The sequence below is a fragment of the Scatophagus argus genome, chromosome 8 (assembly GCF_020382885.2).
Source record: "Scatophagus argus isolate fScaArg1 chromosome 8, fScaArg1.pri, whole genome shotgun sequence".
In the NCBI taxonomy this organism is placed as follows: domain Eukaryota; kingdom Metazoa; phylum Chordata; class Actinopteri; family Scatophagidae; genus Scatophagus; species Scatophagus argus.
In genome coordinates this window covers 15,790,989-15,817,854 of record NC_058500.1, presented here as the reverse complement: position 1 = coordinate 15,817,854, position 26,866 = coordinate 15,790,989, and the positions used below count along the sequence as shown (strand labels likewise).

Below are 26,866 nucleotides of genomic sequence, written 5' to 3'. Positions count from 1 at the left end.
AAAGCACTATATGAAATATGAGAGGACTTTTTAACACCAGTGGACACCGGTAATTGAATTATTGAGGAAATGAATACAAAACATGATGATTATTTGGCAATTTGGCATGAAGGAAATCACGCAACATGAAATTAAAAAGCATAGTTTAATTCAAACCATCACAACTAGATAAGATATTTAAGAAAGTGCCCATTGTGCAGGTTTTATGCTTTTAAAATGGAGGATGCACAACTTTATTTAATCATATCCTTGATGGCAAACACACTTTAGTAAGCATAAATGCAGGAAAAGAGAAATACTGGAATTTGGTCCAAACCACTGACATTAAAGAATGTTTAAATACTTTAGTACTCTTTTCAATGTACATGAAGTAGTACTTTATCATTTAAAAGGATGTTGAATATAGCATTAAATTTACACTTAGCATATGTATGTAGCTTGTGTTAAGGCCCTATGTGTACTTTGGCATTATGCAGACACAGTAATGTATTGTGGTTCCATGTTGCCAAAGTAAGATTTCTCCCACTCGCTCATAAGGTCAAAGTGCAGCGGACGGTCACAGAAGGTGCAGGAAGCTGTCGCTGGGCGGCTGAGCAGGAGCCCTGCTTCCTGCCACACCTCCACCAGTTTTTCTGTGAGTGAAACACAAACATTTGTAAGAATAAACAATTAAATGCCAATATATATATTTCTCTCTGTACAAAAATGTTATGCCTGGTCATTTTGGCGAGCACACACAAGGTTATGGTGTTCATTTTGCTACTAAGATTTCTTTGTCACTTTGCTGCATTGCAGTATATGGTGACAGGTGGATAGCAAGAGACTCATAAATGCTTGCAGAGCAAAGAGACTGACTAAGAACAAACATAAATCACTTGTACTGGCCATTGACCCCACTTTACTTGATTGGACTATCACTAGAACAACTCTGACCTAATTTTGGTAAGGATCCGGACACTCACCCACAAAGTACTTCATCATGGCGGGGTCATGGTGAGGAGACGGAGCCAGACGCAACAGCTCCTCACCACGAGGCACTGTGGGGTAGTTGATGGCCTGCACGTAGATGTTGTGCCTTTCCAGCAGGATGTCACACACCTTGGTGTTCAGTTCAGCATTGCCCACCTAGAAAATGGATCATGAAAGATGATATGAGCCGTTTAGCAGATACTTTCACTCAGCACAATCAGGCGCTGAAGTTGAATTTAATTAGAATTTAAATGATGCATTAAAAAACTGCGTATTCATATAGAATAACAAAATAAATGGTATCACAAAAAGATGCAATTTTGCATAATTTAAATGCAAATTCAGTCAACTTAATTACTGAGAATTTTTGGAAAATGGTTAATTAGATTCTAATTAAACAACACTAAAGTTTCACTGGCACATGACAGACTCCTTATGTTCTGTGCTGTTTTTGTTGAGTTGTAAAGGAGTATGTGCAAGGCCTTTTCACAGATGACATTTTGACTTGTCATAGTGAGAAGAGTACAGGTGTTAATAATAATAATTATGAAAGCCTGCACACTACCATTCCCCCATCACACCACCAATAATACTAACAATAACTCAGTTTTATATTTTTTTGTTATTTCTTTAACCACATAATCAGGATTAGAAGAAGTGTGGTGAGATATGGTAGTGGAGGCAGGAAGCACTGCTAAGCCTTCGTACGTGTATGGGGATGATGTGGCTGGGACAGTTGACCACAGGCAGGCCGTTGTCCATGAGCAGCTGCCTCATGTGTTTGACGTTCCTCTGGTGGGCTCTGCGGAGGGCCTGCCCCTCTGGGCTCTTCAGGATCCGGACAGACTCCAGGGCTCCAGACAGGACCATTGGGGGCAGGGCAGTGGTGAAGATGAAACCAGCTGCGTAGGAGCGCACTGTGTCCACCAGGGCGGCGCTGCTGGCAATATATCCTCCAACACAGCCAAAGGCTTTGCCTGGAACAGCAGGAGATGATGGAGGGCATGTGAGGTGAGGAGACTGATGGAAATGCAACAGCTTAACTTGAGATAGCTTTATAGCATTTCAGAGAGGACAAATTTTACCCCAATTACTTAACAGCCGAAGTAACCTCATAGATTAATATTTTGCAAGCAACATATTGCATGATGGCCATGTAAAATATGCATTGTTATAGATTAAGCCACCCAGCAGTATATAAAAATATTATATTAGTGATTATGTAACATTTACAATAACAAAACTGTTGGAAAAAGGCATTCTGCATTTACTTGTGATACATTTATAGAATCATTAATGATGTAATGTTGAATGCCAGTTGATGGTAATGATGTTTTTTTATAGTGTTGCTGCTTCTACTCAAATAATGAATCTTCCTCACTCCAACACAGGAACAATGTATGTATGTTCTTTCATCTTAGTGCCTGGAAATAGGTAAAATCGATGTTTTCTGATTCACAGGGATGTACTTAACATATTCACTTGTTCAATACAAGGCTCTAATAGAATGGTGTATGTAGTGTATGTACTCTGTGTTTTGTTGTGTTTTTGAGTCAGCTGAGATGAAACTAACTCTTTTTTTTGACACCACATCATTTTTTTGTAATACAGGATTAGTTTACACTTCATGTGTGCTTGACAAGGATTTCTACCTACAACCCTACAGCTGTCATAAAGCTACAAACAGCGCAGCCCCTCTGATGATGGTCTTATCAGTAGGACCAGAGAGGGAGTAGAGCCGGCACCCAACTGATAAAACCTCTGCTTCCTCTGATGGGCGCCCACTCCTCTCCTGCCCTCATTTAACCAACATGGGAGCAGTATTGTGCTTGTTAGGGGCTATTGCTGCCATGTTGGCAATATGACCGTGTCCGTTAGTGCAAGTGCCTGTAAATGGGAGTTTGGCCAAGAAGAGAGTCAATTCATCTATGACGGTTTGAATCTGTTTGCCTTGCCCTTTCAGAGTAATAGTGTTATCTTTATTAACAAAACTAGAAAAGGACACAAAGTGGGTTTTTTCAAGAGATACTCACCTAAGGTCCCAGAGACAATGTCAATTTTGTGCATAACATTGTCCCTCTCACCCACTCCAGCTCCGTGGGCTCCATACAGGCCCACAGCATGAACTTCATCAACAAATGTCAGGGCTCCATAACGATGAGCTACATCGCACAGTTCTTCCAGAGGACATATGGCACCTGAGAGCCCCCAGAGAATGAGATGTTATAATTAGAACTGTGCAATACAGGTGAACAACAGGAAATCCGTGCTGCAAATGTCAGTACTGTGCAAAATCTAGACATATAGCAGAGAGGGAGCTATTTGTACTATATGCAAATATTAAAATCTCTCTGACATTTCATGAAAGCAACCTTTTAGTTTCAGTCTTGGATATGTTCACAGTCATCCATTCAGTCTACTTCAGCTTATGTTTTATGGAGCTGTCGGTGGTGTAATAGAGCTGAGGGGGGAAACTATTTTCTCTCATGGGAGACAGTGATGAATGAGATGATTAGATAGACTGAGTAATTATAGACTATAGAAATATATATAGTACAAACATGTTTTTTTTGTTGTTGTTATAGAAGTATGTCTTCTCATTAATGGCTCCTAAAACACTGTTTTGTGTTGTTTTTTGAGGTATCAGAATAATTGGTAATCTTGGGATTTCTTGGCTCAGGTGCCAATTTTAAGATGAGATAAGATAAGAACGTTATTGATCCCACAGGACACTGTTGAATCCCGCAGGAAATATCCCCTTATATCCCCTTTTTAGTTTATGGAGCATTTTATTCTTAAAACTACTCATTCACTCTGTGAGCTGGAGATTTTCAGAACCACATACCACCAATTTACAGTAAAGATAATTCCACCAATAAAAATATTTACGTTTATGTATTTTTTAAAAAACTACTGCACACATTATTATTACTCAGATTAGTCTGAGTAAATAAATATCAAGATTTACACCTGTTGACACTGGATATAATTGATTATGTCTAATAAATAAATCAAAAATAATTTCCTCTATCACTCCAAATTAATATTTCATTGTACTCACCGTCCATTGAGTGCACTGTCTCAAATGCCACTATTTTAGGTGTCTTGGGGTCAGACTGTTGCAGGAGCTCCTCCAGGTGTTGGCTGTCATTGTGGCGGAAGATGAAGCGTTTGGCTCTGCTGTTCCTGATGCCCTGAATCATCGATGCGTGGTTCCCTGCGTCAGAGTAGATCTCGCACCCTGTAAGCCACAGTGCACACATCATGAGTCCCTCTAAAGAGTATCAACCCTGAGATACTGATCATATTTTCTAAAATGTAATATAATTATAGTACATCTAGAAAGGCCTTTTGCTCAGAGGTCAGTATTTACCTGGAAGCATTTTAGCCATAGTGAAGAGAGTGGAGTCATTTGCCACAAAGCAAGAGGAGAAGACCAGTGCTGCATCCTTTTGGTGTAATTGGGCCAGTTCCTTCTCCAGAGACACATGGAAGTTACTGGTGCCTGAGATGTTCCTGGTCCCTCCTGCTCCTGCACCATGCCTGTCCAGGGCATCCCTGAGACCATCCAGAACAAAATAATAAAGCATGACATAACACATGTCATGAAAAGTCTCCCATAATTCTATTTCAAATTTAAGCAGTTCAAAATGCCATGAAACACATTAAGTAGTAAAAAGGAAAAGTGTCTTTATTCATTATTTCATATAACAGGTATATTCAGATAGAAGATGAGAATAGTTTGACTCTCACATGTACATGTGATGTCAAAATACAAATAATCCTATGACTGGATTCAGCGTCAGGTTTGCTTCTTGCCACAGTTCAGTGCAGAGAAATCAGACCAAGAAACTGGACTTGGATGGTAAAACTAGATTAACTTAGCATTTGCCTCCTTGAGTTGACTTGGAACCTGAAAACAACCTGGCATTACCTTGCAATAATATAAAATAAATAAGACAGTGAGATGCACAATACACCTTGATAAATGAATTATTAGGCCTGCATAGTAAAAGGACAAACTTTTAACATGACTTTGAAAGGAAAATGCAGAGTCAGGCAACTGATAGGCTTCCAAAGTAGCAGTTTCCCTACGTAATTTGTCTGCTTGATGATTGATTTGGATTGCTTTGACAAGAAATGAGATTTATGTCAGCTGTCCCGAGACTTAATGTGGGCTTACTTAAGAAGACTTAGAGACCAGATCATCTTACCTGATTGCACCGAGGACCCGGGGATGGCGACTCATCCCCAGGTAGTCGTTGCTACACCAGACGGACACCTGCGAGCCCTCCCGCCCAGTGATGGAGTAATCCTCAGCAAACGGGAAGGCCTCAGTGCTCCTGTTTACGGTCTTAAAAACTCTGTATGTGTGGTCTTTCCTTTTCTCAGCAATCTTCTCAGTGAAGAAGCTGTCATAGTCGAAGCTGGGGCCATCTGCAGGGGAGATAGTTTGAATCACTTACAGCACTTGATGAGCAGCTATCTGATACGGCAATTAAGCATGTGCTTCAGGACTGTATCATTTTAGGGGCTTTCAGCTCATCTGTGAAACATACCCATGTTGTCTTTGAGGAGATGGGTGACACTGCTTGTTTGAACCGATGTTGGGAGGACTGATTCCTTTAAACCCTTCAACAGTGAAGCCATCAAACCTGTGAAAGAGAAGTGGAAGGCTGTCAGTGTGAGATGTTGCTATAATTGCTGTCTGTCTGGTGTACAGATGGTCCCTTCCTCCTACCTTCTTGGAGGTCCTCCTGTACTTCAGGGCTGGCACGGACCATCCCAATCTGAGAATTTACAAAAGGGCAACCCTTTGAAGCAGTCACAGCCACCTGAGCAGCCGTTTGAGCAAAACGTCTCTTTTCGTCGACAGTGGGAAGTTGGTTGGTCTTCAGTGTGATAGGTGAGACGCTCAGCTTGGCATCCAGGTTGGCTGGGCAACTCACACTGATCTGACGGGCGATGATGGGGCATCGATTGGCCAGAGACAGGAAGGTGGCCCCTGTCCTCCGCAAAGCTGGCTTTGGGACGGACTTCAGGAAGGGGCAGTGATGAAGGAAGGCAGCCATCGTACTGCACCTGTTTTTAGTTAGAGTTAATATAGAAGACTGGAAATTAATTTATCTATAAAACATTCAACATCATGCAGTTATACATTTTTAAAGACTATCGATTAAAATGTTGTCAGGAGGGAAAATGTTTGTTCTTGAAAAAATCAGAAAAACTAATCTCATCACTTATAAATTCAGATGACCAAAATGTTAAATGAGGATGACTTTGGAATTTGCATGAAACTGAAATCCCACTAAAATTCCTGAACTTAAAAATGTTCACAAGGTCTGGACATGTATGTAGTGGTTCAGTTCATCTACAGGGAGCAGTCAGCGCCTCCTCCAGGGTGTGGCAGGTTGTTGCTTATCTTCACCCTGCAGGCGCTCAAGTGCTGCCCTGACAGACGTCATCAGAGGATTACTGCTGTACCTATCAAATAATCCTCCATAAAACCCAGCAGGAATGCATCTAATTTTTTCGATAAATGACTGTTTTCCCTGCTGTTAATTGTACCGCTCAGCTGATGAATAATCCACCACATGGTGACAAAACAATAGCTGATCCAGGTTTTAATTCGCTGATGAGCACCTGCGTGCGTAGTAAAGTTTGCAAACAGAGACCAGTTGTATCATTTCCCTCAAAATCTCCTGTGGTTAGCAGATAAGATAGTTCTTGGGCTCTGCGGCTTTCTCTTGTGGGTAGATGTTATCTTATGTTGGTCTGTCAAAGACCTGTGTCTTATAAACACCACAAGCATTTCAAAAGATTCTTTTATCTTAGTGAAGTCTGGTTGTTGTTGAATACATGCCGTAAGCCACTCATTCTTTAGGTAGTTTTAGGCTGCTGTATCCACATCTTCACACTGACTGATCAACAAATGTTTAGGAATAAGCTGTGAGTACATAAATAATCTTGGTGAGTTCGCCGCTATATGAATGAATAAAGTAAACATGCATAAATATAGCAATTTATGTCATATTTTTAATATATGTATAATTTATGACCAGAAATATTTTTATATAGTGTTTATAACAACAACACGGCTACTAAAAATATTACTACTACAAAAATTATAATAATATTAATGCTGATAATAACAACATCAATGATAGTAATAGTAACACTAAAAAATGTTGTAATAATAATAATATAGAAACACACGAGAAGCTCACCTGTTGACCTGCACTGAGGACGAACTTCAAAAGAGCAAATAGACAGAAAGTTAGAAAGTGTGAACAGTTATTGGTCAGATGTTCAAGAGCATTATGCAATCAGCTCAGCTCCCACCCCTCAGAGATGCCATATGGCATTTACTTTAGGGGCCACCCAGAGAAGAGTGTGTGTATGTGTGTGTGTGTGTGTATGGGAGGTGCAAAGATGCTGATAGGGCTCCGCTGGAGTCACTCGCTTTGTAAAATGACTTCATTTATGTTGAACATTTCACTGTGATGTCTCAGCTGTTAAAGCAGTGATGCTACATATTCAGAAACAAACACACATACACATACTTATACATTTAAATGTGGATTATTCTTCTTCATATAAATGCAGACATTGGCACCATGTCCTGAGGCAGAAAACATGCGTCTGTTGTTGGCTGTAAACTTGTCACCCTGGAGGAGGCGGTAGAGGAGAGGATGCTGGCAAAACTGCTGGCAATCAAGGACAATCCCTCTCACCCCCTCCACGAAACACTGGACGAGCTAAAGAGCAGCTTCAGCAGCAGACCCATCCAACCCCGCTGCTCTAAGGAACGATACAGGAAATCGTTCCTACCTACTGCCATCAGACTTTAGAACTCATCTACCTCTGTCAGAGCCACGATTACACACCTGGAATAAATCTACCTCTCACCTTTTTGCACTCTGAAAAAATGGTATATTCTGATACTGTTTTTACTATTATTTATTTTCATACAAGTGGCCTTTAGTGTATTTTATTCTTCTTTTTATACCCAGTATTTTGTGTCATTGTGTGTTTTACTGTATTGAAGTATACTGGACTGCTATGACAACCTAATTTCCCCTCGGGGATGAATAAAGTCATCTATCTATCTATCTATAGAAATTCACCAGAATGTTTGATGCTCAAAGTTTCGTGTTGGAGGACCCCCACGTCCCTCCTGTTTCATGTGTGTCCCCACCAATGTTGAAACTCCCTTGCCTGAACCGAGAGAGATTACAGTGCAAGACAACAACAAAAGATATCAGGAGGTAAATACAGCCTGTCAGCTCTTTCCTTTGTTCGGCTTGTTCTCTGTAAAACTCGCTCCCTGTCAGCCAGCCTGTAATTAACCGTTTGCCGAAGTGTGTGTCTCTTCACCAGCAGATGGTGCATTCCTCGGCCTCTTACGAATCGCTGCTGCTTCTTGCGTTGGAGGCGGAGTTTTGCTCTGCTGTCGTCGTGTCGACGCGCAGGCGGCGAGCAGCAGGCGGAGGGCACAGTGCTGGGTCCATCTCCATCCCGACTGGATCACAGGACCGACATCATCACACACACACACCCCCACCCCCCACGTCCACCCTGACAAGGACAACCGCTCCCCGAAATAAGAATACACCGACAGGACCTTTTTCTTCTGAGAATCAAAGGTAGAGATCTCATCGAAAGCAGCGAGATGCTGGCCTGCACGGAGATGATAACCATGTGTCTTCAGTCTGCCAAGCACGAACACATGAGAAAACAGCAGGAGCTTGACCACAACCAAAATCAAGGCTTCTCTCTCGTCCAGGATGTAAGTACTCTCTGGTTTCTGTCATCAGCAAACGGGATTGTAGCTTCAAAATTCACCTTGTTATGATTTCTTACTATAACATCAATCATAAACATTTTTGGCTAATTATACGCATGATTGTATGCATATTTAGACACGTTCACGTCTTGGAGGTTCATCTTACAAAGGCACAGAGTGAGCAGTACTCTGCTCTTTATGAATGGTTCATATTGAGGCAATGCGTGTCAAGCCCCCCATTCACACTGATGCTTGATGTACAGTAGAGATGCCACAATTAGTCGGTTAGTCGATCGAAAGAAAAGGAGTTACCGGCTATTTTGACAATCGATTTATCATTCTGGTCATTTTTAAAGCTAAAACAAAACAAAAAAATAAAAGGTCAAACACTTGCAGCTTTTCTCTGTCTTTTATGATAGTAAATGTAGAGTCTTCAGATTTTGGGCTGTTGATTGGACAAGGGAAGCTATTTGAAAATGTCATTTTATGTTCTTCTAAATTGTGGTAAGAATTTTCTTCTTTTTTTTCCAATTTTCTGACATTTTATATTCTAAAATGATCTAAAATGATTTGCAGATTAATCGATAATGAAAATAATACATCAGTTGTAGCCCTAATGCACTGCAGCCTTATTACATAAGAAAGGTGAGTGCATGCCCATTAGTGCGTGAATAACAAAGGAGGTGCCACAACACAGCCGTTTGACATAATGGTGCTTTGGTTCATTTGACCTTTTTAACCTGCAAAGCATTACGATGGAGGTGTTTTAATCTGGTTGTTTTAATGAAAATGAAAAAAATGAAACATGCCGAGAGTCTGTATAAAACAGCCTTGCCGTCACACAGCTCCAAACAGATGTATAAAAATAGAAAGGGCTGAAGTTGTGAATGATTCAACCACCGCTTCACAGATGCACAGTTGACAGGGGGTTGTATTTACATGTGCAGAAATGTTCTTCCTCCTCATGCAGCAGTCAGTGCTAGAGCGCACATGCAGTATTTATATTTTAAAACACCGTATTCAGTGATTGGATCCTCTGTGGCCCTTTTTGCCTCTGGTCTGCTGAGGACACCAGATAATGCAAGCAGCGTCATTTCCCAGCCTTGGACTTCCTGACAGCTGTCTGTGAATTAAATTCTCCAGTTTCCTTGAGGCACATTATTGGCCAGTGAGGGAACATTAGACTGCAGCAAAGTACGCATTGGGTTTAAAAGCATTTAGCATCCATTCTCTCCAACCCGTTGCTGCATAACCTGCAGTTCTTGACTCAGGCTGTTACACTGGCTAATCTTGCTCGTCATTTATTCTTTAATGCCTGCATAAATTTAGAATGTAATCACTTGAAGGGAACCTATCAGACCACCTGCACTGAGTCTTTTCTTTTTTATTCCTCTGACTTCCCTTCAGTTAAACCATGCTGGTGCTTACATTCGTGTTTGCTGCATTTTACAAAAAAAAAAGTGAGCCTGTGTTTGGTTTTCATCCTCTGCCCAAGCTCATGACAGCTTACTTGCTTCTGGTGTGTCTTTGCTTTTGTCTGCATCTCTCTAAAAACAGACCGGCTGTCTGTTTATTTTAGTTCAAAGACTCATTGTTTGATATAAAAGGCTTACAGTTGTGCGAAGGCTTTGAGCTTTTATATCCCTGAGAAGTATTTTGCAGCTCTTTTTTGAGATAATAATTTGCTTCCGAGGCTGATGGGAAGCATTTCATACAGAGTCAGGGATGCTCTAGATGTTCAGTGAGTGCCAGTTACTCCTCCTGCTGTAGTTTTATTGTGTTCATTAGGACTCAGCATGACATATTAAGAGGCCCCAGGGAGTGGCTGAGATAGATATTACAACCGAGCATCATCCGTGTAGCTAATACTGCCTTTGACAAGATCCTCATTGGTTGCGGCATGACAACAGCTCCCATCGACTCTGCTAACCTCCCACCTGCCAGCACAAAGGAGGACGAAAGGCCAATAAATCTCCAGTTTCATCAGAGCTGGTGTTTATCGCTCTCACTGTGTTTCCCCGATTTTATGGAGCAGCTCCCTGTTGGTTTCCTCTGATGTGTGTCACACAAGATGCTTACATCAGCACCTCTTATGGTTTAGGGAGATTTGACAGTGATTTTGCAGCATCCAGGTTGCATGCCATCACCTGCTTTCGAAAGTCAGTTCAGAGAGGTTTAAGGACCATACCAGCTGCTTTTGCATGGTTCAGTCCATCCAAATGACCTGCAGTTTTTTCTTATTACAAATATTCCGATTAGTTATTCAATAAAGAAATGCAAAGTTATGTTTTAAAATGTGCTTTTGGATGGATTTCAATTTGTTGAAAAAAAAATGTGTTAGAATTTCTTATACTTAATAAATGCTGACAAAGTAAGTACAAATAGGTATTAGTAATTAATTTAGTCATTGGTGACAGGCTCTTGTAAGGAGCCCCTAAAATGACAGAAAAATTTTCGGTGAATGCACAGCACAGCACAGCATTTAATGTTTTTTGTTTGTTTGTATTTGTTCCAGGTTAGTTGATTATAGTTCTTATGTTATTACTTGTGATTTAATTTACAGCTGGTTTAACTTTTACATTTTACTGTTAAGGTTTTTCTTGTGTTTTTGAACTGTAAAGTGTCCTACTCAATACACGTGTTGGTCACAAATGTTCCACAGACAAACATAAGGAACCTTTAGCAAAAATGTTTATTTATGTTATGGCTTTATCTTAAAAACAGATGATCAGTATTGGTATTAAACAGTCTAAACTCTGCCTGTCTGGCTCTAGTTTGAATCTTGGTTCCTGACAGCCTCTGGTTTCTGTTTATTTCTGTATCATATCAAAGTGCTGACTCTTGAATCTGTGTGACCTGATCAGTGAACCTCACATCTGCATTCATTTCAGTCAGTGTCACATTACTGTTTTGAGGTAAGACAGCATCACTGTGTAATGATGGTGTAACTGCTTTGATCTGAAACCACAAAGGAGGAAATGGAAACCAGCAGCTGCCTGCAAATGTAAGGAAATACACTTGTATAGCTCTTTAGGGGCACTCTGAATGGCACAATCAGGATCAAATGTTTTCCAGGTTCCTGAGATATTTGGTTTACCTAATTCTATGACAGATGTTCAGTGCCTTTTTTTCTCGTGATCAATTTGTGTGAGGCTCAGTGTGTGTCTTGAATGGAGGAGGGATGTCGTTAAAAAATGAGATGTGAGCAGAGCGTGTCCGGGCCTTCACACTCCGATGTGCTTGAAAGCTGACAGTCAGACATGAGTGCGCAGCTCCGCTCTGATGATACACTTAATCAACCAGCCACTCGAACTCTGTTGGTCCACATGGGGTGATTGAGCAGAAGAAAAAGGTGCCACTATGATCTCACAAACAGCAGTTCACGCTCCACAAGCATCTGACTGACTTATCACGGGTTCTGTAATACTCTGTGATGAGGGTGGAGATTTTAATGGTGTTTTTATTACCGCGTTTGCAGCATGAGTTAAAGAGCACAAAGGACTGACAAAAACTGGGGAAATATCTGAAAATGCTGTGGTTGTTTTCAGTGCCTGGGGAGAAAGAATTCATTCCTCTTCATGGGTGCATATAAATGTTAGAGTTTCATTTCCTGAGATGATTTTATTATTGAAAAACGGAAATTACATCTTTTAAATATTCCCTGGTGCACAAAGAATGAGCAATATCCCAAAATATAAAGCAATTCTTATACAGATGAATTGCTTCTCAATTGTGGCTACTTACCAGTTAGCTTGCTTCACTGCATCTCGGCACAAATCTTTGCATTTGGTTTGCATTTGATCTCAGATTATTAAAATGAATTGTTACCATAGGTGTATGGTATGTTATGTTGTTATGTTATGCAATATGTAATGTTACCATAATGTATTATTCTTTCTCTTGGTGTACATTCTTCCTTCTTTCCTCCACCCTGTCTTTTGTCTTTAACGCAGTCTTCTCCTTTTGTTACAGATATTCCGCCGGGCAGACAAAAATGGTAAGTAAGCAAAATATGTTGCCAATTATATTACACAGCTAATTAAAACTCCCTTAAAAATTTCTTTGAAAGAGCAGCTGCGTACACAAATGCACCAGTGACAAAATACAGGCACCACTTTGATGGCTCTGTTCAGGAGGGACTCACGTGACTCTGGTGGAATTTATTTTTCTGTTTTGTTGCCATTCTTGAAAGAAATAGATAGAAAGCACATAAATAACCAAGTTCAGGTGCAGCTGCATCTTTTTGGTTTTGTGATGTGATTGGAGCTGACAGGATGAACTTCGATGCAGCCGCTCAGCATGCAGTACTCATCGGGGTGATATGAATAGTAGCAGCATGCCATCCATCCATCCATTTTCTATACCGCTTATCCGTCAGGGTCACGGGGGGGCTGGAGCCTATCCCAGCTGACTACGGGCGAGAGGCGGGGTTCACCCTGGACTGGTCGCCAGTCAATCGCAGGGCCAACACACAAAGACAAACAACCACGCACTCTCACACTCACACCTAGGGGCAATTTAGAGTAGCCCGTTAACCTAATGTGCATGTTTTTGGTATTGTGGGAGGAAGCCGGAGTACCCGGAGAAAACCCATGCAGGCACAGGGAGAACATGCAAACTCCACATAGAAGGGCCCAGACCGGGATTCGAACCTGGAACCCTCTTGCTATGAGGCGACAGTGCTAACCACTGCACCACCGTGCAGTAGCAGCATGCATTGCTGCAAAACCTGAACAATGTATCAGGTGCATGGTAGTTATTTATTATAATAAATATGGAGATTATTTATCTGTGAGTTTATTTTTATCTCAGTAACATCCAGTGTCGTATATCCTCAGTGCGACTGCACCATATGCACACACTCTTTTGTAGTATAAGTAATCTAATGTGGATTTAATGTTCTCCCCTGCAAACGCGTGACTGCTACATTTGATTAATGAGCTGCAGTGTTACATTTAAATCCGCTCTTTACTTCAAAAAAAATCCTCCCCCTAAAATATCTCCTGGGAAAACACAGAACGTTCAGCTGTGCCTGGAACAACAGTGCCGACAAACAGGAAGATGTTTTTGCTTTTACATTTTTTATTCATGCGCTGCATCTCCACCTAATGGAATGTAAAATGCAAGAGGGGCAAGTGATTAATGCATGTAGAGTATCTTCAAACTCAGATCAGCTCTTCCTCGGAGGAGGGTGAATGTGTTACATAACAGGAGGATTAATGATGCAACGTGTGCCGCCATGAGCAGGGGTTGTCTGCGGTGCCTCGCAGCTCGTATGGAGACATTTGGATACAAAAAAATTGTGAATTATGAAAGAACGCTTAAAAGATGCCTTTTCCTTGCGGCTGTTGTGTAGGAAAATAGAACGAACAGGGCGGGAGGATTTTTATTTCCTCAAGTTGTGTTTCGTCTCAGGCGATTACTTTGTAAATTAGTGGCTGAAAGCACAACAGAGGCGTCACATTTTAATAGTAATAGATGCTGACTCCAGAAAGGATTTATATTAAATTTTTGTGAAGCCAAAAGTCCGTTCCTTGTGTGCTTTCGTTCCACCCGCTGCCCTCCAGCACTCACACAAAGCTTTTATTTTTCACTCTTTGGAGAACGAAGGAAGACAAAGGGAGAGAAAAGAACTCTGTTTCATGTTTGTGACAGTTATCTTCACTTTGCAGCCGAGCTTCGCTTTGGTTCACGTCTTCACAAACTCACTGAGTCGTGCGCCCGAGAGGGAAGTGCCTCCTACCAATCAGCACTGAGTGGGCTGCTGTGATACTCCTCGAGCACTGCGGATTTACCACATAATGAGGGCTGACTATCAACCCACTACACTCTGTTTCTTCAAGCTATTGTAATGAGGAATTCAGTTTTTTTAAAAGCAAAAAACAATTCATAACATCAAAAGAATATAAATTAGATGCTGAGAGTTTCTGCACACTGACATGCATTTGAAAATTTACAATGTTGCAAGATGAAATTGTGATCAGTGATTTTACAATTCAATAAATGAGCAGTTAGGTTTTGCCTTTTAAAATCTAACAAAGTCTTGATGCATTGAGTTGAATGTGATAAGTCGCGTCACTGTCAAAAGCATTGTCGTCTGAGCTGAATTGCTGTTACATGAAAATACATGAATTGCTGTAAAATGATTGGTCAGGGCCATTTCCTGGTTTCACATACTGCACCAGTTTTATAAGATGGCCGGGTATTGTTTGACTTTATAAAAGTGTCAGTTCAAATCTAAGGTGCAGGATGTGGCTTTGCTTTTTCTCTGTAGATAATAAGAATCACTGTGAGGTTTCTGCCTCACGTACTTGTTTATTTGCAGTTTTTTAACTGATGCATCTTCAGCTCTCATTTATCCACTGACTGTTTTAGCAACTTAATTTGTCCAACAAACTTTTAACACCTCAAATTTGGACAACACACTTATACAGAGTGTTTGTTTATTTATAAACTAAATATGCTCCACAATGCTGAAAATAACTCCAGGAGTGTCTATTTTTCAGTCTGTTCTTATTTCTTACATTCTCCTGAATTGTTCTGTTGAGCTTCATGAATTATTGGTGCATCTACACTGTTAGCACTTTCAGCTTTAGGATTCCCTGATGAGAAAACATTCCTGGGAAGATACAAGCTTCAGTACAGGGAGAGATTTTGCAGGTGCAGTTTTATTCAGTGTGAATCGAGACAGTTAAAGCTAGTAAGCTGCCTCACTTCCGTCGTGAGGGACTTATTTATCACCCACCCGAACAACACTTTAATTTCCCTCAAGATGTGTCGTATTGACACTCACAAAGCCTCTGAATCAGTTGCTGCAAATTCTCCATATTCATGCATAGCTGAAACCTATAAAATTGACCTATTAAATTGATATATAACAGAAAGAAGAAAGTAAATGTTTGCCATACTTGCTTGATACATTTTAACAGATTATCAAAATTGTTGTTGATGGATTAATCCAACAATTTTTCGACATAAACAACAAAACGGGTTCGTACTTTCCTGATCTGGTTTCTATGTGGTTAAGTTGTCATTAAGGTTTGCTTTGGCAGCTAGAACCTAAAACCTAAAAAACAAACAAGCAAACAAACAAACAATAAAAAATACATAACTCTACTTCAGCCAGGAGTCAGGAGTCTTTTTTCCCACGAAGTCTGCCCAAACATTCGTCAAACTGTCTATAGCCTGAAGCTCAGCCATTCTACTAGTACAGCTCTGTTCTCTGAGAAACAGTGAACACTTGCACATTATACCATCTGAGCGGCACTCTAACTATTCGGTTTTCTTATTGGGTGTGAATCTACACCAAAGCAGTTCTCATGGAGGAGGCTGAGGAATGAGTCAGAGCTGCAACAGATTGTGTTTACTCCTACATCATGTGGAAAGACGATTTTTACAGGGAAGTTTGAGAAAAGAGTTACAGTTCTGCCTCCCTGCAATATTTGTGTCTTCCAGCAGAGTTTTAACATTGCTAAGCCACAACAAATGTTTAGTAAACACACAGATTTCCATCTTCAGGGTGTGATCGCTATTTAATGATTAGTGATAAAGCGACTGCAGCCTCTTCTGGACATGTGTCACTTTGCTAATAAGCCCTTGATGAAAATGCATGATGTCCAGAGATGTCTGCCATGTAAGCTTTCAAGAAATAAAATAGTCCTTACAGACTTACAAATGATATGGGTTACTGTTGGCTCAGGCTTGTCAGTCTGAGCTCTGTTGCCTGGTGGGGATCTTAAAGCCAGGTTTCAAAAGGTTTCAGTGCTTGCAGAGGAAAGCTTACACAGGCGATATCTCATTATTGTCTGAGGTTTGTTCTGCCTGCTGAAACTAGTCGTGAGTCCTTTGATCCCAATTTCTTCAGGACATTGCAGCCCCAGACACTGCTAATCAGATGCAGACCATGCTCACCTTCAGCAGAGACGTTTGTGTTAACCCTGTGAGCTGCCGGACACACGCTGCGAGAAGACTGGTTTATGTGCAGATTGCGTTAATGTGATTGTGACAGAATTATAATGAAAATGAATAATGATAATGAATGAAATAAGTTCTAGCAAAAATCTAAACAGTGGGTGTATTATTTTGCATCAAGTCTCAGCTGCGAGGAAATAAAAGCAGTATTATGGACTTAATTAAAAAAGAAAATGTGTCACTCAATTAGGTCATTATTACTCCTAAGAGAACAAATTGGATTTGTAGCCACATCACATCTCTTCAGCAAATAATCATTTGCTGTAGTAATGGAGTTAGATAAGAGGAAATTACTATAGTTGAATTCAGTTTTATGGGAAAGTGTACTTTATTTGCCAAAAGTTTTTCTCTTGCTGGAAATGTTTAAGCTTAATAAAGACAGAGTTTAGGCCCGTGCCGATTGATGTAACGTATTTTCATATGCAGCATCTCTGAACTTGTCACTGGAATTACTTTAATGTTGCGAAGCCAAAGTAACTTGTTTTGTTGTATTGAATACTGGATGAAGACGTCATTATGTTTAGAAAACCTCTCAGGCTTCACTGAGGTTTAATTTTTTTGTGGCTTTGTCTCTTTTCAGATGACGGGAAGCTGTCCTTGGAGGAATTCCAGTCGTACTTCACTGATGGTATCCTCACTGAAGAGCAGATGCAGGAGCTGTATTGCTCCATCGACAGGCAGCGGACAGAGTAAGCTTATCTTCCATTTGAATGTCTTCCAGTTCTGCTGCCATCTGTAGCCCCTCCTGCTCTCCTGCTGCCTGGCAGTAGGATCTCAACACCTCACTTCAGTGAGGATGGAGTCAATATTCCATAGAGAGTCTTAATTCTGGTGTGAAAGTGCCAGAGTTTGAAACACTCTGTTTGTACACTGATGAGCTCAAATTAGACTGAAATATGTAAACATTTGCCTTTGCCTTTGGCTTACAGTCAAACCGAGGCAAATTCCTCGAATGTGTACACATACTTGAACAAAAAGCCAGTTTTGTTTCTAATTATGAAACTTGAAAAATGTTTACTCGAAGAAAACATGTTGTTAATATAGTAAAACATTCCCAAGAGGGTATTCTTTGCTGTGTCTGAGGGCACTAATTAAATAGAAATGATTAAATAGAAATAAGATATCACAGGCTCACTGAAGTACTGACCAATCACAGTTATGAATGAAGTCTCAGGTGTTTGCAGCTTTAGTTACATTCTTGAATGTGCATGTTGATGTTAAGCAGGTTTAAAGTTCGCAGGTGTAATGTTTGCCATGTTTGTTTGTTTGTTAATTAGAATTAACCACAAATACTTTTGAGGATGATGAGAATGTCTGGATTTATATTCCGGTGAAAAATTTTATGACGGACTCTCCAGTCAGATTGTCACATTGCAATTCCGAGAGTCGTGCTGCTAGCGTGGCTAAAAGGACAAAAAGACGAGACTGTTTAAAATTAAAATTCCTTCTGACTTATTTAATTAACATGTCTTTTTCTTTATTCTTGTTCCCATTAATTCTCAGCAACTTGGACATAGACAAACTGTCAGGTAATTATTTGTCATTCTTGCTTTATTTCACTGACTGGGCCAATGAAACCACTCAAAATGTTAGACACAGCACATGATGTTACCTTTATGTATCACAAAAGCCCAGAATTTCATGCTTTTAGCTGTTGCTGTTGGCTCAAGCTGTCTGGTGAGCGTAACTGAAACACAGGCACGTAAACAATTGGTAGTCAAACTGCTAATTCTAATTAACGCCATCAGCGTCGTATCGGTTTGCATCCTTCTTGTGGAAAACACAATGACCAAGGTGCTGATCAGACACAAAGCATGTTGAAAGTGCTTAACAAATCCTTTTTTCCACCAGAGTACTTCACTCCACACCTGGGAGAATATGTCAATGTCCTGTCTGCTCTGGAAAAGCTAAATGTGGCCATTTTGAAGGCCATGGACAAAACTAAAGAGGTGGGTGATCACCTGCACTGTGCTAAATTAAACACTACTTTAAAGGTAACGCAACACCAGCAGACTATTATCCATTTCAGCAGCTTTTAGGACTTTTGTAGACATCCCTCATGCCTCCAAGTGTTTAGACAAGCTTTTTTCTTTGTGCCTCAGTTGTCAGTTTGAAACTCTCTCAGAGGACTTTGAGATCACCCTGCTGAGCAAAGAAACCTGGTCAGCTTGACTGACTCTGCTTGCTGTATCTGCTCTGCCTCTCTTCACTGACAATGTGATGTTTCAGTGTTTTAAACATGAGCTCACACAACCTTACTACATGAGCCGTGCTTTTTAAAACAGGGCCCCCTCTAATAAGACAGTTATTGTAAGCCTGTTGGGATGAAAAACATGGCAGCTGTTGGTGTTGGTAAAGAAATGAGGATGGTGTAGGTGCGGTAAAAATATTGATTTCTATAGGAGTAACAGAGCTGTGACTTCCATTTTTGAATGATCTGCTGGTTAGTTTTCTTTTTATTGTACTAACCGCCTACTCGAATAACAAAATGTCAGATATAAAATAGTGCAAAATACACAATACACAGAGCTTAAGGGGATATTTTTATATCACAAGATTATTCTTGATAATTCATGAAGCCTAACAAGATTGCATTATGAAGGAACATACAGCTGTGGCTGGTGAGAATGTTGTTATTTATTTTTAAATTTAAAAGTTTGACCTCATGATGATGCTTAATAAGTCGTGAAGTTATTACAATTCATCGTGAGGGCGACATGAACAAAAACCACAAATATGAACTCAATGTGTATGCCAATCATTTCTGTAGATGTTGAAATATTTCGCTGGAAAGCCAAAAGGATAAGATGTTCAGGCACCATGAATGTCTTTATCACGCCTATGTAATATTATCTGAGATGTCTAGACCAAAGTGGTGGACCAACTGACAACATTACGATCTCTAGAGCCGTGCTGGCTAGCGTGACTGTTTCTGTCGATCAGCTATTAAATGAATGTGGGCAAGTTTTCAGTATAAATGCAGACCATTATATTGACATCTATTCAGCATTATAACATTTGTTGTTTTTTTCTTGTTGTGTGTCATGTGCAGCAATTAAGTCACTGTCACATGGTAACAGGATTACCGCTGTTTACTTGTGTATCTAACATGTTCACATGATAGTGTTTATTACATTGCTTCGGCCATTTGACATTACACTGAGTATTTTTTCACTTTTTATTTAAAAAAGTATCATAGCATGTTTTCATCAAGTTTGCCTCTTTTTGGTTTGCTACCCAAATGTCCTTTCCTTATTGTAAACGAAAGGGAGATCAGTGCTGTTCGGTTCAAAAGAGTGAAACGCACCAGTGGTTCTTTTACATGTATTTCCAGATAATGAGACACAGCCCTTCGTGAAATCATCAGCCTTGAATTGTGAAACATGCTAATTGGAGCGTTATGAAATCCTGTGATGAAGCCTGGTTGAGCAGAACTGCATGCTGTATATTCCATGAGATGTGTAGGGATTACAGTGTCTACCCCTGACACACAGGGCCCTAATCCTGTCGCTTTAGGCACACACCTAAGACAGATAAATATTAGAGAACTTCCACTAAGACATAATCAATAGCTCAGCTCACTCTTTATTGATCTCACCCAACCCTCCATGTTAAAGCAAGCGGTGAATATTTATTTATATTCGCAAAGGAAACGTGCGCACTATGAATAGAATGGTGCTTGGATGTGGTTGCAGACTTATAAGAAGGCTGTTTGTATATGTGGTATGCAGGAGGAAGTGGGTGTTACTGACAGGAGAGCATAGGGCATAGAAGATGACAGTAACTGAGGCTGACAAACCCCCCAGCTGTCCAACTAGTCTGACGTCAGATGTCCTCCACATACTGCACCACAAACGCACAATCATTTTTCAGATGCTCTAGTCTCCTTGGTTTTCAGTTTCTTTCCCTCTTTTTAATCTGCGTCTATTTTCAGCTCAGGTGCGTTCTTCTCTTTCTTTGTTTTATCTCCTTTCACACTACATCCATCTTCTCTGACATTGTCTTCCTGTGTGGATTTTTTTCTCTTTCTCTTGTACTGTCCCTGTCACCCCTTCCTTTCTAAAGCTCATGCATTTTTCATGTTCCTATTAGTCAGTGAAAAAGCTTCCTTTGCCCTGAAGAGGAGATGTTTTTTTTTTTGCCAACATTGGCCTTATTTGCTAAATTCTTATTGCAAAAAAAAAAAAAAAAAAGAAAAAAAAATTGGCCATCAAGGCTGCCGTATAACTTCAGGCCAAAAGAAATGCGTAAAGCTTTTACATGAACTCTGGTTTACAATGCTCCCATAATGCCTCGAAAAATTGATGAAACTAAAATGTATTTTCTGTGTTGTTGTGGTGCCCTCAAGATGAAAAAGAAAACATTCATTCTGGTGTGTCAACACTTCTGTTTCGAAAGGAAAGGGAGCAGAAACTGAGAAAAAGGTTCATTACTCATGTAGGGCAGTGTCTCCACTGCTGAGAAAACAGAGCACATAGAAACGAGGATCCCAACAAGCTCGATGGTCATGTTTCAAATGTCTCTCTGTGATTTTTTTCCTGAACTCTATTTCGTTACACCACAGGGCACTGGTGAGGTTGACGGAGTTCTTTAGCTACAAAAAGTTGGCAAAAACAACAGCAGCCACTGCACTGAAACTCAGAGCTCTCAGAGAGGTCTCGGCCCCAGATATCCACACATTATCATAACATCACCTTCAGGTTCATGGAATAGAGTCGGATTTGCATTCATTAAATCAGGCCATCTACACAGTGACACGTTCGCACCACGCGTGTTTCTGTGTGTATGTGATAGCTGATAAATGAAGCTCTCATTCCTTTTCTCAAAGGGAAGTGAGAATGTAAACCTAACAAACCACAAACAATGTTGACATACAAGTTTTAGGGTATAAGGAGATTATCTGAGAACCAGCAGTAGTCATGTTGAGTAGAATATGAACCAAGAAAGCACTGATGTCTCAACTTGCCGCTATTTCTTCATGTCAATACAATCCAATACAATCAAACATTTCTTGGACCAAAGATAGGATAGGAAATAAAATTAAAATTAAAGTGAAGGATGATGAAAATATGTTTTCCTCACATCATAGCTGATTCTCTCCTTTCGTGTTTACTCTTCCTCTTCCAATCAGGAGTATCAGGGTTCGTCAGTGCTGGGTCAGTTTGTGACACGCTTCCTGCTGAGGGAGACCTCCACCCAGCTGCAGTCCCTTCAGTCATCACTGGACTGCGCTATGGAGGCTGTTCATGACCAGGGCTGCACAGGGAGGAGGATAGTGAGGACGCCTGAGGACCTGCCTATCCAGAGGGTCCCCAAACGCCCCGGCAGACGCATTCAGAAGAACATGTGTCTCTCCCCTACTGACCCCTACTCTGGCATGCTCACCACAGGTATGTTTCAGGAACAGGTAAAGGTAGAGTAAAATCTGTGCTCAGGAGGACACTTCCAGGAGGTCATCCAACACAAAACATGCATCACTTTGATATACTGTCATTGTTCACATGTCCTGTGTTGTGTTTTCTCGGATCAGGGGTAAGCGTGGAGCCAGACAACCATTGGGGCTCCCAGATCAACCAATTGGAGCAGCTCATAGACAAGCTGGAGTGTGAGGTTTGTATGAAATCTGTTTTCATGCCAACAGTCTTCATGCTAAACTAGGATAATTGTCATATTTGGTGAACAGACATAAGAGTGGTATCAATTCTTTCATCCTAACTCCAGAAATCAAATAAGCAGGTTTTCCAAAATGTTTATCTGTATCTTTACTAGATAATATTTTTATCACTGTAGAATAATAGATAATTGTACAAACATCGGCTTGAATTGTTCACCTCAAAATGCAGGCTGAAAGCGATTCAAAAGTTGTGGGAATCTCAACTCTAAACTTCAAAGAAAGTTTTTTAAAACTTAAAAAAGTTTTTTAAATTTCTTTGTAATTAACTTAAATTTAGGGCTTTTTAAATAGCAGCTGCTATTTATAGAGTGGGGGCAACAGGCCCACATCAGCCCTGTACCAGAGCCCTGTGCAGAGACATGTTTTCATCTCAGTTTCATGTGTTAGAAAGACACATTTCTCATCAAAAAGCTTGTCTCGGAGAAATGCTCTTCGTGAAGTTTAACTTCAGAGGCTCAGCTGTTGCAGACCCTGTTTAGACCTGCTGCGCGTTTGCAGATTTGTACAGAGTTCGGTATGGGATCCTGCCTGTTGTCAGAGAGGATCATTTGCGAAACGTGCATGTGGGTGTTGAGGTGAGCGGTACAAAGCCGCACTGAACTACACACACGGTCATGCATAAGTTATCATCCTGTGCACGTGTTGTACTTGACTCTTCTACTTGACCAGACTCTAAGGGGTAGCTTTGAGTGAGCTGATGAGAATTTCCAATTTCTTCAAATTCGCAAAAAACCAACAACATTTTGCTTGTAGGTCTAAAGAGGCAAAAATAAATAAATATACAAATAAATAATAATTTCTCTGTGCTGCTGTGGGATTTATTTCATTATTAATTTTCCAGGTTATTACAGATAAAGCATTTTCCAAGCTTAGATATCAGCACTGCAAGAATAATAAGCCAGCGTGCTAATACACAAATAATTACATTTTTCTATCTTGGCCATGCAGACAAAAACATGGCGTGTCCACAGGGCCGCAGTGAGGTTGCTTGAAGGTTACCATGAATATGTCCATGTCTTCCACATGAAAGTCAATGCTTTCACAAGGATTTTGCTGGATTTTGTTGAGCCAGTCCTGCTGATAATTTCTGTTCTGCTCATGGCTGACTGGAATATTTATGCTCCCCATTTTCAGAGTCCACATCTTGAACCTCTCAAAGAGGACACATTGGCAGGAACGTATAAATCGGTGAGTCCAACTTGTACTCAATATAGGTGGTCTGTAAGATTGTAGCAGATTATATAAGATCCAGGCCCACGTTTTCTTTCAGTTGTTTAGGTGTTATGTATATTTTTTGATGTATTTCATTTATACTTGCTGTTGCGTATTCTAATATTATAGTATGTGATGTTTTGAATGCCTAAAAATCATCATGCAAATGCGGCAAACATTTAAATGAAATGGGATTTATTGAAATTATTCGAAGATGTTATTATGACTTGTTTTCTCTGTTCCCTCTCTAGAACATACTTCTGGTTCAGAGACAAATGTCTGTTAAGGAAAGGGTTGTGGAGCAGTTTCAGCAAGCTCTTAAAGTCTACACAGATGCCACCTGCAGCCAGCTAAACAACCTGCAGTATGTCCTTTTGTCTGCCTTGGTGCCTTTGTCTGCCTCAGGGTCTCTCTGTGATCTGATACAGGCATTTCAAATTGCTTCGGCTTTCCCAAACATAAGATATATAACCCCTACTACCCTCTTTTTCCCTCTCTCGTTCGCTCTCTTGGTCTGTCTCATTTTATTGTTAGCGTTTCAGTCCAGAACCTGCCAGACAGATCATGCTTCATCATGTACGAATTTTGGCAGGACCGTCTCTCCTGGATGAGGTAGGATCAGAGGGGCTTCACGACGTATTAGGCTAGAAAACACGTTCTGAGAATCTCACTGCTTCACCAAAATTTGCACAGCACACCAGGCTGCTCGCAGGCTCTCTTTGAAGCAGTGTTGCTTTGCTGAGTGGCGAATGGCAGTCTCATCTATTTTATCCCTCTTTCCTCTCAGCTACCTGCAGTCGTCCATCAGTAAGACCTTCCAGCGCTGCATTATCGACTCACTGGAAGAGCCAGAGATGATCTCCACCATGCTGCTCCCAGGTACAAACCGGACACCTAAACATTCATCACCAGCTATTTCATGCAGAAAATCTCACTTAAATCCAATTTGATTTAGTAGATGAAGATTAAGAAGTAATGATAACTATTCTCAGTAGAACTCATGTACTTTACAGGTACCCTTTAATGTGTACTTGAAAGGATTTGCTCAAAGTGATGAGCCCACAGATAATCACTGCCTGTCTCTGCAGTTCCCCTCAGTTCTAACAGAGTATCTTCTCTCAGCTTATTGCTTTGATTTTAAAAAAGCTCTGATAAACCCTCTGTGTGCTACTTGCTCAGCAGCGAATGGCAGACAAAGTCAGCAAACAGCTGGCCAACATAGTGAAACATTTAGCAACTCTACTACAAGATATTTTCCAGAGTGAATAATTAACTTTTGTAACATGCCCAGAAACATGACTACACATCAATAATGTTGCATCATCAAAGACAACTGCTAGCTAGCAAGCCCACCATATAAACTTAAAAGATGAAAAACAGCTGTGTGGTGTTTGCATGCTGTTTCTGCTACCTACGAGTGGCCAAAAAATCAGTTAATGAAGGCTCAGTGTGTGAGATACGCTGGATTAGATAATGATTTGTATGATCAGGAGGGCATTATGTTTCTCAGAATAAATAGAAATAGATGTTTATTGGTATATTTAGCTTGTCTTCCCGTTGTCATAGCTCATTTGTTTGGCTCAAGCAAAGAACATAAAAATATTGATGCTTAATTATTGTTTCATTTAACAGCTTCTTGGTGGATTATGAACAACAACTGACAGAGTGAAGCTGCTGCTATTCAACACAATAAAAGCAGGAGGAAGAGGCCATTGTATAATCGTTTTATTTTTGTTCTTTGATATTCACTTTTTCCTCGTGGCATGAGCAGGATTGTTTTCGCCAAGCTTTGCTCTGAGTTTATAAAAATGAAGATTGCTTGGATAAATCAGTCAACGGTGAAACAAATTAAACCCTTGAATGAATTGAGGTAATGCAATATTTTATGGTGCAATCAGGATATGTGCCAACATTCATGTAAAATCCATGTATGTTATGTTATGTATTGGCACATTTCTGATTTAATAGAAAAAAAGATTTGCATGATTTCTTGTTTCTCAGTGCTGGTTTATTTTGATCAAAACTGCATCTTAGAATAGATAAAATGTCAGTGATGCCACAAAAATAGAAACACATAAATGACAACTGATTTTTCCATCTGTCTCTATCAATAAGTCATTCTTCAGTACGGGCAAAAACTGAAATAGTGGCAGGGTTAACCTGCATTTCCTCTTGTTCTCTCTGTGGTTTTGTGCTTTGCTGTCTTCTTCAGAGCTTTGCTATCAAGCGTCTTTTTCTTGATGGGTTACACAGCCATTAGATAGAACATAGTTAATGAACAGTTATGGTCCACATCTGAGCTGTTGTCATGTGTGTGTCACTCCTGCACTTTAGAGAAACATAAAACATGGACCTAATTGTGAAGAATGGATATTTATTGTAGATTTGTTGAAAATGTAGTATAACAAGCCAAGCTGCACTGATGTGTAGCGACACATTAACGGAATATAACAATTAACCAAATAATTCTGCGGTTTGTCTGTACTGTTACTCTAGAAATAAAAGTCAAAAGCCATTATTTTACATTTGCAGTGTGTAATCAGAAGAGTTTGACAGTACAACACACACAAATAGGAGTTTATATTTTCAGTACAGAAATTAAGCAGAAAATGTTTAGTATAATGCCATGAGAAATAAAGTCATTTCAGATTGTGTACAGTAGTAATTGAAAGCTGTAAGATAAAAATACTTGTTGTGGTAAATGTACAGTAAATGTACAGGAGGAATGAATGTGTTCACTCTTTCTTTGCAGTGTTTATCAGTTCTTTCTGAAGAATATACAGTTGATATGTGGCTACTATGTTTGTTTTCTGGCATGAAATAAAGTTCATGACTTGTTGATGGCATGAAATGATGCATTAACTGCCCCACTGCTTAAGAAGAGTATAGTTTTTAAAAAACTGAAGGCATTTCTAAGTAAACTAATAATAAAATATGGTTCACTGTATTATGTATGAAATTTTAGAGGGAATATACTGCCTGAGGAAAAATTAGCAACTTGACTAAACACTGGCTTTAATGTTGAATTTTGTGATTAAATTGCATTAGAATATAATTTACATGCACAGCAACCCTCAGAGAAACTGAAAAAGAACAACAATATTTTCCATCTCCTTGATTGAATAAGACTGACAGACTAAAATCATTTGTAAATATAAGCTCATGATATCAGCAGCTGTAACCTTTGAGAATTGTCAACAAAACAATGGAACAATTTCAGACCCACCTTGTGTTGGCTGCTTTTTGCTCTTCGA

General features: G+C 40.0%; 2 protein-coding genes across 3 annotated transcripts; one reads left to right on the top strand and one right to left on the bottom strand.

Annotated features, from left to right (window-relative positions):
* Positions 1–126: 126 nt before the first annotated feature.
* Positions 127–7,344, bottom strand: alas2 (aminolevulinate, delta-, synthase 2). 2 transcript variants are annotated; one of them, XM_046397111.1, is made up of 11 exons: positions 7,197–7,344; positions 5,917–6,051; positions 5,711–5,859; positions 5,529–5,624; positions 5,184–5,406; positions 4,343–4,527; positions 4,031–4,210; positions 3,003–3,167; positions 1,678–1,946; positions 963–1,125; positions 127–632 (listed from the first exon to the last, which is right to left on the bottom strand). In XM_046397111.1, exons 2-11 carry the CDS (start codon positions 6,039–6,041, stop codon positions 469–471), a joined length of 1,719 nt encoding a protein of 572 aa, XP_046253067.1. In that variant the 5' UTR covers positions 6,042–6,051; positions 7,197–7,344; the 3' UTR covers positions 127–468. The 2 variants fall into 2 exon arrangements, with proteins under 2 accessions (XP_046253067.1, XP_046253066.1); XM_046397110.1 differs by having other exon boundaries at positions 5,711–6,051.
* Positions 7,345–8,284: 940 nt separating this feature from the next.
* Positions 8,285–26,866, top strand: LOC124063836 (N-terminal EF-hand calcium-binding protein 1-like). The gene is made up of 12 exons (XM_046397900.1): positions 8,285–8,758; positions 12,728–12,752; positions 17,307–17,415; positions 18,230–18,255; positions 18,578–18,675; positions 21,858–22,116; positions 22,257–22,336; positions 23,535–23,588; positions 23,864–23,976; positions 24,147–24,224; positions 24,400–24,491; positions 25,245–26,866. Exons 1-12 carry the CDS (start codon positions 8,642–8,644, stop codon positions 25,271–25,273), a joined length of 1,080 nt encoding a protein of 359 aa, XP_046253856.1. The 5' UTR covers positions 8,285–8,641; the 3' UTR covers positions 25,274–26,866.